We start from the raw sequence: 20,000 nt of genomic DNA on the forward strand, positions 1-20,000 counted from the left end.
TTTTTTTTGTTTCTTTTTTCTCTCGAAAGACGACATACAAATATTTTCTCTCTTTCTCTTTCATTCACTCTCTTTTACGATTTTCTTCGGCTGTTGCTCGGGAAGGAGGGTGGTTGGTGGGTAAACGTAAAGGAGAAGAAAAAAATGGAGAATAATAGACAGAGAGAGAGAGAGAGAGAGAGAGAGAGAGAGAGAGAGAGAAAGGGAGAGAAAAAAAAAAGAAGAAAAAAAGAGAAAAGATAGAACGAGAGTCTGCACGACTCGACTTCAACTCGACTCGCATATTTGCGATACGGTGGCGTGTCGAGGCTCTCCTCTCATGCTCCTGAGTTGCTTAGAACCGAGTCCGCGCTTAGAACGACTTAGCACGGGCGGTGCAACGACCTCGTGCAACGAGCCTTGCTGTCTCTCTCTCTCTCTCTCTCTCTCTTTCTCCTTCGTCTTTCTCGACGCATACATTCTCTCTCTCTCTCTCTCTCTTTCTCTTCTTATATTTCATTGGACTCGCGTAAGCGTCGCGACGCATCATCGGAGGATCTTATCGCTTAGTGAAAAGTTTGACTTGTCTTTGAAAGCTTTCCTAATCAACCCTGCTGATGTATTCACGAGAGAAAAAGAGAGAGAGAGAGAAGGATTTTTATCATCACTTTTTTACATCCACTATAGTCTTCCCACTCACTCATCTTCATCACTGTCGACGACGCTCTGCTAAACAAATTCACAAACACATGTCGTACCATTTATTGTCACCGTCGAACGATCAGTTTCTATCGTTCTGCAGTCACGTTCTCAAAGCCAATTACGTAACGTTTATCATACCACCCCTCTCCTATATTCATCCGTCTGTTCTCACCCCTCGCTATATCACTTGCTTCAATCTTCATCCCCATTCTTAATCCTCACCTATATATTCCTATATATATATATACAGTTCTATATATGTATATCTATAAAAAAAAAAAAAAAAAAACAGAGAGAGAGAACAAAAAATTAGAGATTCATTTTGATATATAATATGTATTGTGAAATTCTATATAAGTGTTAATTTAAACGCGAGAATTTTTATTTCTGGAAAGGAGAGACCATCTTCGATACGATTTATTTTTACGTGGGAAAGAAGAAAAAAAAAAAGAGAGAGAGAGAGAGACATGTGTTAGAGACTTGCTTTCCATATCTTTTTCTTCTTATTTTTTTATCTTTCTTCTTGTTTATTTTCTCTCTCTCTCTCTTTCATTTCTTTTTTTTTTGGCGGAAGAAGATGATGAAGAGGAAGAAAAAGAAAAAAAGAAAGTGTGAGACCTGTAGTCGTCATTTTTAAAGGAGACGACGGCCTTGTCGCACCAGAGAGTGTCGGCCAAGCAGGCTCTTCCACTCTTTTTCCGTCTGCCACCTTCTCTCTCTCTCTCTCTCTCTCTCTATCTATCTCTATTTATCTATCTATCTATCTTCTTTACTTCTTTCATTCGAGTGTCTCTTCTTTTCATCATTCATAGTCGACACGTGTACTCGTTACGAATGTACACTTATTATCAATTATCAATTCACCCTACCCAATTCACCCTCTCGACGTTACTTTTTTTTTTCCCCCTTTAATTCTTTTTTTTCTTCTTTTTATTTATTTATTTTTCTTCCTTCCTTCTTTCTAACTATCGACGAAAGATTGACAGGTCACGTATAAGTCTATCATCGAAATAGAGTAGACGACGAATAATAGAAAAGCGTACACGTGTTCCATGGTATTACTCGAGGTAATCAGTATTCGTCGATCGTAAGAAGAACATGTGCGCTTAGTTTGATTTATCGAAATAAAACGCGAGATGCATATTCGAGATATAATACGCGATATATCGATGACGAATAATATTTCTTTAAGCTGTGCAAAAGAGAGAGAAAGAGAGAGAGAGAGAGAGAGAGAGAGGAACGGATAGGAAGGAGAAGTGGTTAGAGACGAGAACTAAGGAAGGATATCGAAGGAGATAACCGATTACGTTATACTTTAAATTTAAGAATTCGCGATTACGTTATGCTTTAGTTTCGCTAATATTGCGTCATTAAAGAGGAATATATGAATATATATATATATACACAAAGTAAGCGTTCTCTCATAGGATGACGCGAGTTTTTATATCTTCTTTTTATAGATATATATATATATATATATATATATATATATATATATATATATATGTATATCTTTGTTTTGTTTCCTATTATTTTTCTTTCTTTCTTTTGCTATTCCTTTTTTTTTTGTTTCCTATTCTCTCTGTTACAGAATGCACCTTTGGAAAGCAGATTCGAGAGTTGGGTTCTACCTGGTTCGCGGATTTGGGACCACCGTTTGGAGTTATGTACTGCATCAAATGCGAATGCATTCCGGTACGTATTAAAGTGGGTGTGCCACTGTTCTGTATGCCACGATTCTTATGCCGCATACTACATATATATATATATATATTTTATATATTTTATATATATATATATATATATATATATATATATGTGTATATGAATATAGTAATATAAATATGTAAGAGGTATTTCGCGCGTGTACAAGCAACGCTATATATACATATCCCTCGCTTACGTTTGCGTGCGTTTTTCTTCGTTCGTTCGACCTTTGACCCCTCTCATGTCTCGAGAGACTCGCCCTATGGACGAAGCCGGGTCCGTGCGTTCAACATTACATTTCTATGTAAGATACCGACCCGACACACAACTCCAAGGGAACACACAAGAAGGTCCATGTTTATACGTGTATATACGTATGTATGTAACGTGTATACGTGTGTAATATGTACATACATATATACAGTGAACGTTAAACATGCCGTATACATAATACAGGCTCTTTCAAAAACAATCCCCTTGGTCCAGGATCATTTAGAAATTGACGATATTATAGGATATTATTTTTAATTAGGTTAACTCGTTATCATAGTTTCTAATCTTATTGATAAGAGATCGTATATGATATTATCAGTTAAAAAATTTATAATCGATCATTCATATATATATATATATATATATTTTATCAAATCATTTATCAATGATCGATACCATCGTACGGGTTCTTCTCTCCGTTTGAAGAAAAAAAAAAAAAAAAAACTTGATTCTTATCTTAACAGAAAGAAATAGAAGAAGAAGAAAAAAAAAAGGGAAAAGTCCGTAGATATATACAAATGCCGTAAACATAAGGAGACGACGATATCTCGAATCTGGGTGACGTGACCTACGGAGAAGTTGACGTGCTTTCTAATCCCATTCCCGGTCCCGAGACAGACTGGCGTCCGCAAGCGTTTCTGTTAAACGTATATAACTCCGATCTTTGGTTTAACAGATACATACATACATATACATAAAGATATGTAGATATCTATGTATTTATGTATATGAGAAACCGCCTTAAGTGTGTGTGTGTGTGTGTGAGAAAATGTTTCAAAAGCGCGTTTATAAATTTATTTCGTTCATCGTTTCACCTACTACGGTTTCTTTTTTTCAAAACCGAAAAAAAGAAAATATATACTCGTAAACACATTCACACACACACACACACATATATACGTACGCATGATATAGATATATATTTTTTGAAATTGGCATTAACCTGCTTTCGATGAAAAACTCTCGTTCGAATTTTCGCTTTATCTCAGATATATATACCATATATACATATATATGTAAAGATATTCATTTACATTCCGAACGTTTCCTGACGACAACAGACCGTTTTGCGTTCCATATACGGTGAAACAATAGCGTCATCATCGGTGTTTCGTCTACACACCGACGAGTATTTCTACCCACGTATTCTCTCTTTCTCTCCCTCTCTTTTTCTCTCTCTTTAGTCGTTCAGAATTTCATTACCGACTTGAAAAGTACCTGCTCGTTGTCGTAGTTTAAACGTTACCACCGACTAAAGACAGGAACAAACGATATGAAAGAAAAAGAAAAAGAGAGAGAGATAGAGAAAAAGAGAGGTTGAAATAAAGAGGAGGTGTTGGGAGAGGAGGATCACTGTTAAAAGACATTAAATAATCAGTAAATGGTAATGAAATGCTATCTGATGAGCATACAGAATAGAAAAGGATAAAATTTAAAAGAAGCTAATTGTACGAGATTATCTTTGTAAATCCAACTTTACTTTTTGACGAGTCTAATTATTCTCTGTTTTTTATTAGGGATTATTTTTGAGGGATTAATTTAACAAATAATTCTTTTTTTTACAAATTTCACGTTACTCCTCTTTTTGTAATAATTATTGTCCACGTCGTCATCGTCTTTATTGTTGTTGTTCTCTTTTTTTTTCTTTTTTCTTTTTGGTCCATTTCCAAACGATCCGATCGATTTGTATTATTATTACGTGTTGAAACAAACGAGGACGCGAGAGCGTTCGTGTCGTTTACGACGACACTCGTAAGATATCATGAAAGAAGGATTTAATCCGCACCCACACAAACACACGTGCATGCACACATACACACACACACACACACACACACACACGCGCGCGCGCACGCACACGCACATATTAGAACGCGCCCAAGTTACTTTCGAGAAAGTCGAGCGAGTTCTCGATGCAAGCCAAGATATGAAAATTCTGCCCACGGCAGAATATACTCCTGTTAGTATATCGGCAGCCTATTAAAATACTCGTCTCCATTATACTCAGAGAGAAAGAGAGGACTCCGACTTATCCCTCCACCTCCTCCTCCTCCTACGCAATATACCTCCTCTTTCGATTTTACTCCTTCTTTCATTCATTCATTACGATACGAAAGTGAGACCACGCAGGCGTTTATTATTGAATATAATAACAACAACAAACAACAAGAACGATCGACTATTACAAATGAAAATATAGATTAATAACGAAGGATTATGGATTGAGTGTATTTGTACTTTGTATACGTGTACACATACATACATATATATATATACATACTGATCGTTCATCAATGTCATCTTCGTCTTCGTCGTCGTTATCGTTCAAAAAAAAAAAAAAAAAAAAAAATAAAAAAACCAAAAAAAAGAGGAAAAAAGAAAGAAAAAGAAATAGAAGAAATAAAAAATAAGAATGAAAGAAAGAAAGAAAGAAAAGAAATAGAAGATGAAAAACACGTTTGCGTTAATGAAAGCATCAGTAATTAGAAATAATGAAACATTTAACACGCTATACTTTAGCAAGGGCAATACTATTGGCATTGCGGTACGTCGGAAGCCGACAGTACAGGTATATATATATATATATGTATATATATTTGTGTATATATATATATATATATATATATATATACACCAGCTACCGTATGGTAATGCGACCAGTCAATAAAGTTATCTATCAGTTACGTACACGCACACACACGCACACACAAACAAACACATACACACACACGTATATAACCACTCTTTGGAGTCGATTCTCAAGCGCCTACTTGAATAATCTTAGTGTTTAGTATCTTAATCGTCCTTTCCGTTCTCATTAAACATCTAGAAACTCTATAATCTCGAGGAGATAATTTTCTTCTGTAAACATATCATACTGATTATATCAACTATAACATAATATTTCGTTGTTTGCGATTAAAAGCAAAAAAAACAAACAAACAAACAAGTAAACAAATAAAAATAAAGGCAGAAAAGAAAAGGAATGCACTTAATTCGATCTTCACACACTCTCTCTCTCTCTCTCTCTCTCTCTCTTCCTCTCCCTTTTTCCATGTGGATTTGCATGAATTCGATAGATAGATCGATACATAGATCGATCGTTGGATCCTACCGTGCTAGCGATCATTTTTAATAGAGTTCAATTCTATCGATCTTCTTATAAGGTGTCCTTGACTATTATCAGTAATAGAAGAAGCCTTTACGTTAGTTCCTACATTTTTTCCCCTCTCCCTCCGTCCCTCCATCATCCCTTTCCGACCATTTCCCTTCGCCCCTTGATCTCCGAGACGTTTATACAGCGGCCACGTTGTGTATTTCGATTTCGATTCGTCACGATTAAAACGTGAGACAAATAAAATGTACTATATTTAAATTAAATTTTAAGAGACCCGTGCATGCTTGTCTCTATGTACTTATCTCTGTACTTATGTATATGTGTGTGTATATATATATATATATATATATATATATATATATATATATATATATGTATGTAGGCGTGTTAAGCTAGAAAGATAGAAAATGAGCAGAAAAAAAGGAATATGAGAGAGAGAGAGAGAGAGAAGGGAAATGTTGTCCGTGGGTATAGTCGCAGGAAGAGCTTATGGACGAACGCGCGAACTCTATTTTTAGAGTTGGGTGGAATGACAGTCCCTCTGTCGAGTGTACATGAGGGGCTATTGATAGGTCCGCGGTCTTGGTGTGTTAGAAGAAGAAGAAGAAGAAGAAGAAGAAGAAGAAGAAGAGACAGACGCGCCTCGCGCCTATGAATCAGCCGAGCAAATACGAGGGAGACCGTTTTCGTTCTTTGAAGATTACGTCCTCTCTCTCTCTCTCTCTCTCTCTCTCTCTCTCTCTCTCTCTCTCTCTCTCCATCTCTCACAGCATCCTTCGTACTTGTTCGCGCCACCTTATCCCTCTTTACCTCTCTCATCCCTAACACCTCTCATCCAACCTCTACCGACCTCGAGTCAACCTCTCAACACCATTGCCAAGCAAGATTTTTAGTTATGTTTGGTTCTCTCATACCAAATGGAAATATTTCAAACGAAGAACTCGAAGGAGTTCCAAGTAATCCTTTTCATTCTTCCTTTCCTTCCTTCCTTCCTTACTTCTTTCCTTCTTTCCTTCTTTCTTTCCTTTCTTATCTGATCGAAACCGATGATATTTTTGACTCTTCCGCGACGACCGTGATTTTTATCGTCAGAAGGGAATCGGCAAGGAGGTTTGCGAATAACCAAAGAATTCTCAGGTTTGGGATTAAGAAAAAGGGAAATAATCGAAAATCGTGGCAACGGGTAGAGTTTAATGTCCTCGACTTTCAATCTCTCTCTCTCTCTCTCTCTCTCTCTCTGTTTCTCGATCCTTTCGGTTTCTCAGGAATGTCGCATGGCTCTATAAAACCCTTCACTTAATTTCCGCCTCTCTTCGGTTTATCCATGGCCAAACCATGGAACATGGATTCTCCTTTTCTTTTTTTTTTCGGGTTGCGCCCACAGGTTCTATAAAAGTAAGAAGAAAGAAAAATAAAAAGGGAAAAGAAAAATAAATGTTATAAAAAAAAAAAAAAAGAAAAAAGCTCCTCTCCTTCACACCCAGCAAGAGAGAGAGAGAGAGAGAGAGATAACTAGATTGGCTCGTAATTCCCACCCTAAACTCTACAATTTATGACTAACTCTTCTCTCCTTTTTGACTTTGTTAACTTATAATAATCTGATATCTCTGACGAGAGAGAGAGAGAGAGACATCATCTCGAAAGTAATTTTTTTTTTATATATATCTTTTTTCGATTTATTCATTTTTGATAAACTAGTTCTTTCTATGTACTCTATCAGATAGCAATTACTTCCTATGGGATAAATTCAATGACGCGTAAAGAAGTAATATACACTTTGTGCTTCATTTACATACTTGACAAACACACCAATGGTACTTTCCAAAGTAAGCAATATATATATATATATATATATATATATATGTATATATATATATAAGTTATCGATAACAGGATAGATACGATTCATTATTCCTGAGGTTAGATCAATGAAATAGATAGCAGTTGTTTCAAATTTACTCTCATAGCGTTGCGTTGCGTTGCGTTGAATTTAATTTGGACTGAGTTAAATTTAATTGAAATACGATCGAACGAGGTTATATATATATGTATACAATAATTTATTTTATAATATTCTCCCACCTTATATTTTCTATCTTTCTTGTTTTAGGTGCAAAAGAAACGACGTATCATCGCTAGGGTTCAATGCCGCAACATTAAGAATGAATGTCCGAAGCCCACCTGCGACGAACCAGTCTTACTTCCGGGAAGATGCTGCAAATCGTGTCCCGGTGATTACAGTAAGTTTTCAGACGGTAGTACATAAATTTCCTTTCGATAGCGACGACAAAAATGAAAACAAAGAAAAAAAAAAAAAAAAAGAAAGGATTACGTTCGTTTCGATTAAATTAATTAACTTGTGTTACGGAAGAATTAAAAAAGATTTCTTTCATTTCTTTTTTTTTTTTTTTCTAAATAATCTAAATTTATAATTTATTTATATTAAAAAAAAAAAAAATATATATATATATATACATAAATATATATATATATATGTTATTAAATTCTTTCGTGTAAAATTCTTCATGGCTATTGCGTCTGGCTTTAACCGGCCGTGACTACTTTGCTCGTTTGAATGCAACCAGTACGATTATATTATTACTGTCTATGTGCGCGTGTCTTTGAGATAGAAAGAAAGAAAGAAAGAAAGAAAGAAAGATAGAAAGGAAGAGATAAAAGACTAATGCAAGTTATGAATTTATTCGATAGATTACTAGAACCTATTTCGTCCATGGTAATAAACCGATCCCACACCGTAACAGGCGTGGACAACCTCGTAGCGAGAAAGAGAAAGAGAGAGAGAAAGAGATAAATTTGAATTCCAGAAGGAATTCGTAACGATTGGACTCGATAAAAAACGCTTTGAATTCTATTCGTCTTTTATAAAAGAACGACTATGCGTCGTCGAAAATGTTCATCGTTGTCCCGTAAATTCATTAGGTTGATTCGCAACGATGAAAGGGAATAATAATAATAATAATAATAATAATAATAATAATAATAATAATAATATTCGAAGTTGGAATTGTCAGACTCCAAAGGAAAATTCGCTCTTGTATCTTCTTTCTCTCTTTTTCTGCTCGTAAACATTGCGAAAGTATACGATCACAATAAATCGAGAGACACGAAGCATTAATGAGAGTCAAGTGCCGTGCATAAATCATTTATCAAACGATTACCAAGCGACTCTTTGTCGTCTATACTTTTCTTTTTTTTTTTTCTTCTTTTTTTTCTTTTTTTTTCTTTCGTCTCTCACTCTCTCTCTCTCTCTCTCTCTCTCTCTCTCTTCCTTTCTTTTTCTATCTTTCTCTCTTTCTTTGGTAAGTTCTTATCGATCGATCATATACACATTTATATGATGACAAAATAATCGTCATCGAATCGAAAATCTTCTCCCTCTTATTCTTATAATATTTTTGTTCTATAGGTTTTAATCATCTAATGGATTAACCGATCGATAGATCTTTCCTAATGTCAATTTCTAAATGCTAAGTCGTTCGACGAGTTTCTCTCCAAGTCTTCCTTCTCTCTCTCTCTCTCTCTCTGTCTCTTTTTATTAATTAGTATTAACTAATGCAAACAGTATGGCGTCCTCGTGCATTTCGACGAGTCCGATGATTTATTAAACTGATTATCATCAACGTCCTACGAGTCTCGTTCATTAGTTAAATCATTTGAAAACTTTGTGTTTCTTCTTTCGATAGATATCGATATACTATTTACGCACACACACATATATATATATATATACATATACATATAACATTAGATTTATAGTTAGATTCTTTGTTCCTATTTCTTAGATAGTTCTCGAGAAGTTTCATCGTGTCTAGACACCGTTCATTATAATACGATAAAAGTTCCTTCTCTTTCTCTCTCTTTCTCTCTCTCTTTTTTTCTCTTACGATGGCTTCATTAAAGTACTAAAAGCTGTGTATCACTCTGGTAGAAATACTTCTCGAGTATTTAATATCACGCTCGTTAACGTCCATACTACCGCGTTTCGTCCTTAAACGGTTTATGGTTTATAGCTGTTTCTTCCTTTTATTTCTCTTTTTCTTTTTTTGCTTTACTTGCTTTTCTCCTTTTTTTTCTTTCTTTTTAATTTTTTCTTTTTGGAAACATTTTTTCCAAGGATTTACTTTTTCGTCTCTTATTCGGACATTTTTAATAAACGTACTCGTTAGAAAGGCTAGGAAAATCGTTTTAGACCGGTTCTCATGTAAAAAATAATATAACGAAGAAAACTTTTTTCTTTTTTTTTTTTTTTTCTTACGTTTAAAAATTAAACGAAGAAGTTCAACGAACCCTACGTTGACACGAAAAAAAAAAGAAAGAAAAAAGAAACTATACGATAAATCAGAAAAGTATTAAATGTCGTAATAGTTATAATAAAGTATCTTATCGAATTTTTATATAAAATTCTTAATCAATTATTACATATATATATATATATATATATATATATATATCCTACGTTTCTTATCCGACGATGATTACATCGATTAAAACGTTAAACCGTAGAAAACTTTCTTGAGAACTTTATCGTGAGATATAAAGTTAATTCCATGTCGTTTATCATGCGACAGATACTTACATGATTTCTTCTAATCGTTCTTTTATTTATTTATTTATTTATTTATTTATTTATTTATTTTCTTTTCTAACGCATCAATCGTCGCGATTATCGTCGTTCGAAGGAAAAAAAAAAAATATCCAAACGGTAAACTTCTTGAGCCTTTCAACCGTTCTTAATGCGAATCGAACGAACGAGAAAATTTATATATATATATATAAAGAAAGATAGAAGATAAAGAAAACGAAAACGAAAACGAAAAGCGAGTCCTCCATCTTAGAATATGTATTACAGATAGATTTGCATCTCGTTGCTATACGATCGTCTTATAAATTCAACGAGTTAACGATTCGTATAAATATAGATTTATTTTATAACTTTAGCCTGGATATAAATTATGAACTATGGTTTATAACCTTCGAATAACATTATCTCTAAGCGCCAGCGAAAACTACGACGAGGACGACGACAACTGCAACAACGATCGCAATTTTTTTTCTACAAATAATAATAATAATAATAATAATAATAATAATAATAATAATAATAATAATAAGAATAAGAATAAGAGTACGATGGAATCGAAACTCATACATATCTTTGAGGATAAGAGATCGCAATGGTGAAGTTTTATATGCTGTTACTACTACGACGGACGACGAGGTCGTGCCAATGATAACGACTGAACGACTCTGAGAGAGAGCGAATTGGTCTGAGGGTAAAAACGAAGGAAGAAGAGGAGGAGGATGAGGAGGAGAAAAAAAAGAACAAAATAAAAAAAAGGAAGAAGAGGAGGAGAAGGAGGAGGAAGGGAGAAAAAAAAGAGGAGACGTAGAAAAAAGTGAAGCGGATGATAAAGAGAGCGAGAGAGAGAGAGAGAGAGAGAGAGAGAGGAGGAAGAGGGAGAAGAAGAGAGAGAGAGAGGGAAGAGGAAGAGAAGGAGGGAGAGAGGAGGAGAGAGGAGGGAGGAGGGAGGAGGAAGAAGTTAGCGATGCTCGAGGAGAGGGCGGGCGCCACGGTTTAGCGCCATGGCGCCGGCTATATTACTGCATGGCGTCACTTCGATTAAGCCGTGCAATCTAAATGTAAATATTAGCATACGTAATGATCGGGGCATAACGCGTGCGAGCATGCGGAATGAGAATAGACTAGAAGAGATGGTGGAAGAAGAGGTGAGGAGAGGAAAGGAGGGAAAAGGAGAAGGTGAGGGAAGGAGGGAAAGTGGTACGGGGAAGAGGTGGAAGGTCGCGAGAAAAGCGAAGGAGATTCTGTGTATGTAGGACTTTACTCCTATCGACTATCTTTCTCCCTTTTTCGTCTCCCCTCCTCCTCCTGCTCCTCCTCTTCTTCTTCTTCTTCTTCTTCTTCGTCGTCTTCGTCTTCGTCTTCTTCGTATGATCTTCACCTTTATCGCTTAAGTTCCTCGAAGCTAATGGAAAGTGGACAAAGTTATACACAGTATTATATCTATGTATATAACAAATCGTTAATTACTAAATAATGAGAAATTCGTTTTGGCATACGTTCAGACTTTCTCCTTCGAAAGTATTTGCCCCTTTACCACGAAAACGTATATCACTGTTTTATTTATATATGCCAATGATACGCTTGAATTTCTGTTTCCTTTCGTAACATTGCTTTTTTTTTTTTTTTTCTTTTTTATTGGTTTTATATACGCGATATCATCAGCATTAGAAACCTCTCTCTCTTTCTCTCTCACTCTTTTTTAAATACTAGATCAAAATAATATTAATATATAAAAACGACGAGGAAAGAAAAATCATTTCTTTTTCTTTTGTCCACGAACGTTCTACGCTTTTAACATAATATAAAAAAGAGAAAAAGAAGAACGCATATGTACTTCAGCTCGAACACGATCAACAGTCGATAAATAATAATATACAATAACAACAACAACAACAACAACAATAATAATAATAATAATAATAATAATAATAATGATAACTATTACGACGACAAATATATTTGCTTTGCTTTCAACGAACTTATATATACGTATATAATTATATATCAATATATATATATATGTATGTACATACGTAGACTCAGAATTCGCGTAGCTCGGTTCTAAAAGTGTTACAATAAATATAACTCCTGCATGCAAATGCTATTTATCGACGGGAAAAGAAAGGGCTAGGGGTAAGGGGATGGATAAAGAGTGGATGGGGGAGGGGGTATTTTAACAATTCAGGCACATGTTAAAACGTTAGAACGTCGAGCATACATTCCCTCCTGCGCATTTTGCGTCATGGCATTACATTTTCTTTACGAGTTCCTTATTCACCGAGTTACCATTTTCTCCTTTCTCCCCCACCCCACCCCACCCCACCTCAACCCTCCTCATTTTTCTTTCTCCTTCTTATACGAACGTGTAACTCTGGATTAGGTATGATTACAAAAGCTACATTCCAATTTACTTATGGTGTTGTACGAGAAGAAAGAAAAAAGAAAGATAAAGAAAAGGACAAGGATGGGAAAAGCGTGGGAAATAGACAAAAGATCAGTCCAAGTTGCTATAAATTCGTTCGTTGAATTGTTACTCTTCTATGATCATATGTGTGTATATATATATATATATATATACATATATGTACATATATGTATATTAATCCAGCATTCCTTCCGTGTACGACGACACAAGCGCTAAGTCGAGAAACCAGATTTTAAAGGTCACAGCAAAATTCCAATTGCTATCGCGAGTAAGTAGAAGAAAAGGAAAAATTCTAAGGAATTGGCTGGCTCTCTCTCTCTCTCTCTCTCTCTCATTCCTCAAACACGATTTGCAGAGTTGGCATACGATTTGCTCCTTGCAATTTGATTTCTTTTCTCTTTTTCTTTTTTTTGTTTATTTATTTTTTAATACTGAAATCCCGAACACCAGAACGTGACTTAAACTTGATTTACTATTCTAGTTGGTGAATTAATGTTTCTAGGAATAATAAATGATAAAAGGTGTTTTATATATTTATCCTTAATTAAAACTAGAAAAGTAAGGGGTTGAAATCCATGGGATTCCAAAGATATGTTTGAAAGGTTATATGTGTAAGATAGATCATTGAAAAATATCTTGAAAAAAAGATGAAGTAGAAAAAAGAGAAAAATAAAATATTATATCCTATTTTAAAGTCCTTTGGATTTGATAATTGTTAATCGATATGACAGTCTCATTTTGTCGTCTTAATCGATATTGAGATTATGTCGTCGTACAATTAGCGATTAGTACGTATCATTTTTACGATTCTTCTTCCGAATCGTCATCTTAACGATTGAACTGTCACATTGATTCTCATAGAGTTTTAAAGATACGTACGTGAAAAGTAAGTAACCACATGTTGATCCCTTAATTGCCATTTAACAGTCGCTTCGTTCGATCGAAAATATATGACGGAGAAGAAAAAAAAAATGGACGAAATAGGATGGAACTCGTTTGAATCTCTCTCGCCTCCTTGAACTCTCTTCTCCTCTTCTCTTCACTCCTCTCCTCTTCTCTTCATTCTTCGTTCTCTTCTCCTTCTTTCGAGTTACCTTCGAGAGTTTACCTCGAGGGCACTCGAGGTCGCTTGCCAAGACCCACGATCTGCGTCTTCGGAGGTCATCCGCAGACTGTACGTAAGTACGTATGTTACTTACGTATATATTAATGCGGGTTGTAGCGGAATATACTAAAGACAATCATTCATAATATTATTCTTTCTGTCTCTCTCTCTCTCTCTCTCTCGATCTTTGTATACGAGTCTATACGTATACGGTGATGTTTGGGTTCATATTGAAAAAGAAATAAACAATAACATGACATTAATGTACTGACGAGTACTACGTAATACAAAATATACTACGTATGACTAACGCAAAATTTATAACTAATGTTTAATGAGAAACATATTGAATGCGGAATGAATTGGAAAGAAAAAAGAAGACAATTTTTTTTCATTTTAATACCAAGTAAATTTTGCGTTGTTTAATATACGTACGTGTTGTTATTGTAATGTATGTATGTATGTATGTATGTATACCTGCGCGTTAACTCGTCAACGCTCGTTACGCTTTCTCAGTAGAGACAAGCAAAGAAATCGATATCTCGCGCTGGATCACTGTATCCGCATCGCAATCCCAATCACGATCGTATTCACGAAGGCAGGAGTGACTTGTTCGCTTCTCTTTTTCGTCGACGTCGTCGTAGTCGTTGTTGTTGTTGTTGTTGTTGTTGCTTTTTCCTTCTTCTCTCCCTCTCTCTCTGTCTGTCCGTCTGTCTGTCTGTCTGTCTGTCTGTCGAGTAATTGAAGAGTATGTAAGTTATCGTTTGCATTAAACGTTGGGAGAAATGGCGCCACGCGTGGAAACATATGGCGCCGTCGTTTCTTCTTCAATTGCAAACGAGAAAATCGTTTTGGTCGATTGAAAGGGTGGGGGGGGGGGGGAAAAGAACAAAGCAAAAAACAAAGAAAGAAAAAAGAGGAGAGGAAGAAGAAAGAAGAGGACAATCGTATTTGTCTTTTATGTTATCAATTTGGTAAAATTTTGAACGAATCGAATCTAGCGTACTTAATTATTTATTTAATTATTTACTTACTTACTTATTTTTAGCGATTAAAGTATTCAAGGCGACGAGATCGACGCGGCAAGCGTCCATAAAAGTAACATTCGAAGTAGCTTACGATTGGCGCCAACCGGCTCTTTTCCTTACTGTACGATCATTCTTTATGGTTCGTACACACTGATCGCGACTGAATAGGATATATAGATTCTCTCTTTCTGTCTCTCTCTCTCTCTCTCTCTCTCTCTCTTTCTTGGTAGCAGCAGTAGCGATAGTTATTTTTGTTTTACGTTGTTGTTCCTTTTTTTTTTCTTTTTTCTTTTTCTTTTTTCTTTTTCTTCGCCCATACCAACCTACATAGACCAGCGTCGATACCAAACTCGTAACCGGGACTTGTATTCTAGTAATCACCTTTTCGATTCTCTTCGGTTATTCTTATCCACTGTCGGTTTAGTTTTTTTTTTTTTTTTTTTTTTATTTATTTATTTCGTTTTTTTCTTTCTTTCTTTATTTATTTGATTATTTATTTATTTATTTTTCTCTCTTTCACATAAATTTTCTAACGTCTCGTCTCGATTTGTTTCAGGTACCGACACGGTTCAGGATCTACCAGCTCAATTGACGTCGGAGGAAGAGGAACGAAGCTTAAAACGTAATTTCTCTTCGCTGTTTTTTTTCCCTCTTTTTTTTTGTGTGTTACTTTTGCTTTGGCATTTTCTCTCTCTCTCTCTCTCTCTCTCTCTCTTTTTCTCTCTCTCTCTCTCTCCGTATCTATCTATCTCTATCTCCTTCCTTCTTTTTCTCTAAGCGAAACGCTATAACTCAATTCGCACGGGATTAAAGTTAGCACCTACGATCGCGGTAAAAGATATGCCGCTGATATACGAAGTTTATCGGTACGAGAGGAACGCCATCCTACCGGTCCAATGTTACTTGCGAAAATCGTTATTTATGATTTTACGGTGTACCGTTTTAGAGAGCGTCGAGTTATTTACGTGCTCTTCGGAAAGAGTCCTAAGTAATAATGCCGGGCTTACCAGGCGAATATCATAAACTAGAAGTTGATTTTAACCTACAATTTTTTCTTCGTCGTCGTCGTCGTCGTCATCATCATCATCATCATCATCATCATCATCATTCTCCTCTTCTTCTTTATTTCATTTGAAATTGATTTTTATTTTAATATCGTTCGACAGATTTCGGTACGCTGTTAACCGGAAAAACGTCCCAGGCAGTGCGCCGTGAGGACACAGTGCCAACATCCAATTATAACAGCGCCTACAATTACTTAGCAACCGGCCGTTTCACGTTCCACCGTAAGAATTTGTATTATTCGTTCTACCTATCAGCTGGGACACCAAGACCAAGGAGTATACAATTCATCGATGGTTCTGGTAGTATTTTGGAAGAGCAAACGATCGATGCCGCAGGTGGTGTTTATCAGAATGCAACGGGAAAAGTGTGCGGTGTTTGGAGACGAGTACCAAGGGATTATAGAAAATTATTACGCGAAGAACGTCTGCATGTCTCGTTCATTTGGGAGCCATGCGCCAGTTTGACAGGACAATTGTCCCGCTATCGAGCTCTATCTACCGAACAATTTACATCCTTGCTGGAACCAACTATGGGCGTTGACAGATCGCTTATGTCAGGTGCAGGTGGTACGGCAATAGTGTCGGCTTCCTCGGCATCGGCCCCATCAATTCACGTTTCTTTAATTTTCAACGGAGTTTTTCTACCAAATGATGTCTCCGAAGTGCCAATAATCGTTCAACTCGAACACGTAGAGAAGGATTATGTTGTATTGCGAGAGGAAATAGTAATTAAGAAGCCATCGAACGAATTGAACTTTGGCGAAGTCCGAAGCGCTTTATCCGGAGCTGATTTGCGTCTTTTGACGCGTGGAAAGTTATCCATCAGTATAATGTCCCGAAGAGATCCCCAGGCTTTGAGATTGTCCGGTATGGTCGGTCCACGTGTCAGCTGTGACATGTATCAGACGTTGTTGATATCGGAAAGTCCCTCGAGAGCTTCGGGATTGGCTTGGGCCTTTCTTGATCGTACTGGTGCCCTGAGATACGGCGTTAGATTGATAGGTTTGGAAGAGGAAAGTCCATTGGTAACATTAGTCGACGAGGGTGGGAAACGTCGTACAGAACTCGAAGATCTTACTCCATCTTTACGAGATGGTTTTGCTAATGGTACACTCGATCGACCTGGGCCACGTTTCCTCGAGCCATTGTTCAACGGTGAACTCTCGGTCGTCGCAGCTTCTCATTTAGGTTCACTTTTACGTGGCCGTCTTCTTCAAAGGCCAGTTGCCGATGCCAGGGATACCGCAGCACCGGTTTTATTGAGAAGACTTACCGACGATTCCCAATATCCAGCGCTTACAGCTTTGATTTGGACCGCCGTTGATCTCGATTGTGCCCTTCATTATGAACTCGAAATAGCTGGATTGGAACAACCCAATATGAGCTCTAACGCCGATCAAGAACCACGTACCTTCCGTTTGTATTTGGAAACCATGCCGCTTCTCGCTCAGGGTGCTCCAGTAGCAAGGAGACTCCTCGAGGAATTCACAGGAAACGTTCTCGAGGGATCCGTCACTGGACTCTCACCTGTAGAATTATACAGGATCGAGTCTGGCATTGGTTTTCTCGAAGTGACGGACAAACAAGCGGGCAGTTTACTGAAGGCACCATTTAAGGCCAGGGCACCTCTCAGTTGTCTGCCCCATTACGCCGACAACGACGTTGCCTCGGTCGTTGCTTACAATCTTCATCCGCCAAGATCGGAAATCGAAACTGGCGCTTGTTTTCATGAGACCAGATTCTACGAGGAGGGTACTCAATGGACATCCGCCAACGATCCGTGCTCCATGTGTCACTGTTATCGTGGATTGGCTCAATGCGATCCGGTACCTTGTCCAGTCCTTGCCTGTTCTCAGGGCAAACAGCTTAAACCAGCGGCAGGGCATTGCTGTCCTATCTGCTCGGGTAAGTCGTTTCTCTCTCTCTCTCTCTCTCTCTCTCTCTCTCGTCTATCGGGATACAGAAAAAAAGATAAAGTTACTCGCGCGAAAGATTCGTCTTCTCGATTTCGCGGTTTCTTCTTCTCCCACTTTGGTTAGCAACAGTTGACCAAGAGATCGAATACGATATCGTGGCAACGTAAACATTACAACGTTTCCCTTCTCCCTTACTCCCTTCCTCCCCCATCCTTCACCCCGTCTTTCTGCGGGTTTGCAAGTAGCTAATCGCGCGTTCGAACGTGAAACTATTTGAAAATGTCTTTTCACATTGATACCTTTTACAGTTACAGCGACGAATGGTACTACTACTACCATTACTACTACCACTATCACGGGCAAGAGCAACGTCACTTACGTAGGAAGAAGTTGCATACTAGCTGGTCAATATCATCCAGCTGGAGCGTCATGGCATCCTTATCTACCACCGGTTGGATTCGACACTTGTGCCGTTTGCACCTGCGACGTAAGTTTAACAAAGGATCAATGATTTCCTACTTCCTAGTGAAAATTCTTTGTTTGCCGTTGCGACGATATAACAACATCAAAACTTCCAATGCACTCGTTTTAAGGATTTACTTTCACTCGTACGAAAGCGTTTCGCAACGTCAACGTCATTCTCCATATACCATATATTACGATTCTAAGTAATAATAAAAGTACACGTGATCTTAAGAAAATCCAAAGAGATAATATATGAATGTGGTATATATATGTATATATATACACATATATATTGCGTAAGAAAGAATGTGATATATAAATTCTGACCAGTCACGAGAGAACTGGTGCTGTACATACATACGTGATCGACTATTCCTGATGACGTAGACAATTTCCTTTGGATGAGTATTTCAAAGAAAAGTGAGGGAAGGAGAGAGAGAGAGAGAGAGAGAGAGAGAGAGAGAGCGAGGTATGGGGTAAAGAAAAGAAGCAAAGTTGGAAAACTTTCGAACAACATTTTCCCCGTTCTCCTTCTCTTATTCTTTCGATCTACCAGGTAAAATTCTCTTTGAGCGAACGAGTTACTATATATCTTCCTTCGTTCCTGCGTTTGTCTTTTAATTGCTCGAAAGGGAACATGGTGGCAGGAGGGAAGGAGGGAGGGGAGAGACGGTAGAGAGAGAGAGAGAGAGAGAGAGAGAGAGAGAGAGAGAGAGAGAGAGATAGAGAGGCGAGAAGCCTACGAGTCTCATTCGTTCCTCGTCCATTTATCTTACAGGCTGTCACGTTGGAGGTGAAATGCCCGAGAGTGCAGTGTCCGCCATTGGATTGCGACGAGAAGATCGCCTTTAGGCCTGACAAAAAGGCATGCTGTAGGCAATGTCCTAGCACGACACCAAGTTCGGCCAACGGATTGAACGGCAATTCGGATGGTATGAGTTTGCCACGCGATCAGGCGGCACCCTCGACCCGTCGTTCACCCGAAGAAATTTTAGCAACTGGTGGTTGCAAGTATCCCCTTGGTGGGCCATACGAGAATGGCATGGAATGGCATCCAAGAGTTCACTCTCATGGGGAAATGAAATGCGTTAAGTGTCGATGCAAGGTGAGAGAGAGATAGAGAGAGAAAGATATTAATTATAGATTATAGATATAGAGAATAAGGGGTCAGTTTTCATAAGGAATTTCAATCGGTCAAAGACCGATTGATTCGTAAACTCATTTCCAACTCCCTCTCTTCGTCAAATCCACCTTTCCCCCCCACCTTCCACCCAATCCTCATCCAATCTTAAATTCGTCGCATATTAAATTAATCTTATTTATCGAGATTGCAATTGAAGAATTTCCGATCGTGCGAGACTCGTTGTTGCCAGGCAAGATTCTCTCCTCGGCAACGAGCACGGCTCGCTTTACTTTTGCTCCTTGTTCGCGCCGTGTGTGCTCGCGCTCACTCGTTAGAAGAGTAACCTCATTGCAATATCCAGAGACGGGCACGACGAGAAACCTTTAAGGAGAAAACCTTTAACCGGACTCGTTCGCCCGGACCGACCATTAAAAGGGTCCATCCATTACGATGAAAATGGAACATGGCCTCGGTCTCTTCAGTATGCTCGGG

General features: G+C 37.5%; 1 protein-coding gene and 1 long non-coding RNA gene across 13 annotated transcripts in view; one reads left to right on the top strand and one right to left on the bottom strand.

Annotated features, from left to right (window-relative positions):
- LOC124432345 (dorsal-ventral patterning protein Sog) overlaps positions 1-20,000 on the top strand; it is a 58,724-nt gene that overhangs the window by 37,248 nt on the left and 1,476 nt on the right. For all 12 annotated transcript variants that reach the window (XM_046981261.1, XM_046981248.1, XM_046981253.1 and 9 more), the window contains 6 exons: positions 2,273-2,376; positions 7,890-8,019; positions 15,497-15,562; positions 16,107-17,909; positions 18,229-18,407; positions 19,164-19,490. In XM_046981261.1, coding sequence (XP_046837217.1) covers positions 2,347-2,376; positions 7,890-8,019; positions 15,497-15,562; positions 16,107-17,909; positions 18,229-18,407; positions 19,164-19,490 — 2,535 coding nt within the window. In that variant the 5' untranslated portion in view covers positions 2,273-2,346. The remainder of the gene's footprint in view (positions 1-2,272; positions 2,377-7,889; positions 8,020-15,496; positions 15,563-16,106; positions 17,910-18,228; positions 18,408-19,163; positions 19,491-20,000) is intronic.
- Positions 6,951-14,077, bottom strand: LOC124432346. Its single transcript, XR_006944234.1, has 2 exons — positions 13,687-14,077; positions 6,951-7,166 (listed from the first exon to the last, which is right to left on the bottom strand). It is a non-coding gene; the product is annotated as an uncharacterized LOC124432346 (long non-coding RNA).

The sequence above is a fragment of the Vespa crabro genome, chromosome 25 (genome assembly GCF_910589235.1).
Source record: "Vespa crabro chromosome 25, iyVesCrab1.2, whole genome shotgun sequence".
NCBI classification, from domain to species: Eukaryota; Metazoa; Arthropoda; class Insecta; order Hymenoptera; family Vespidae; genus Vespa; species Vespa crabro.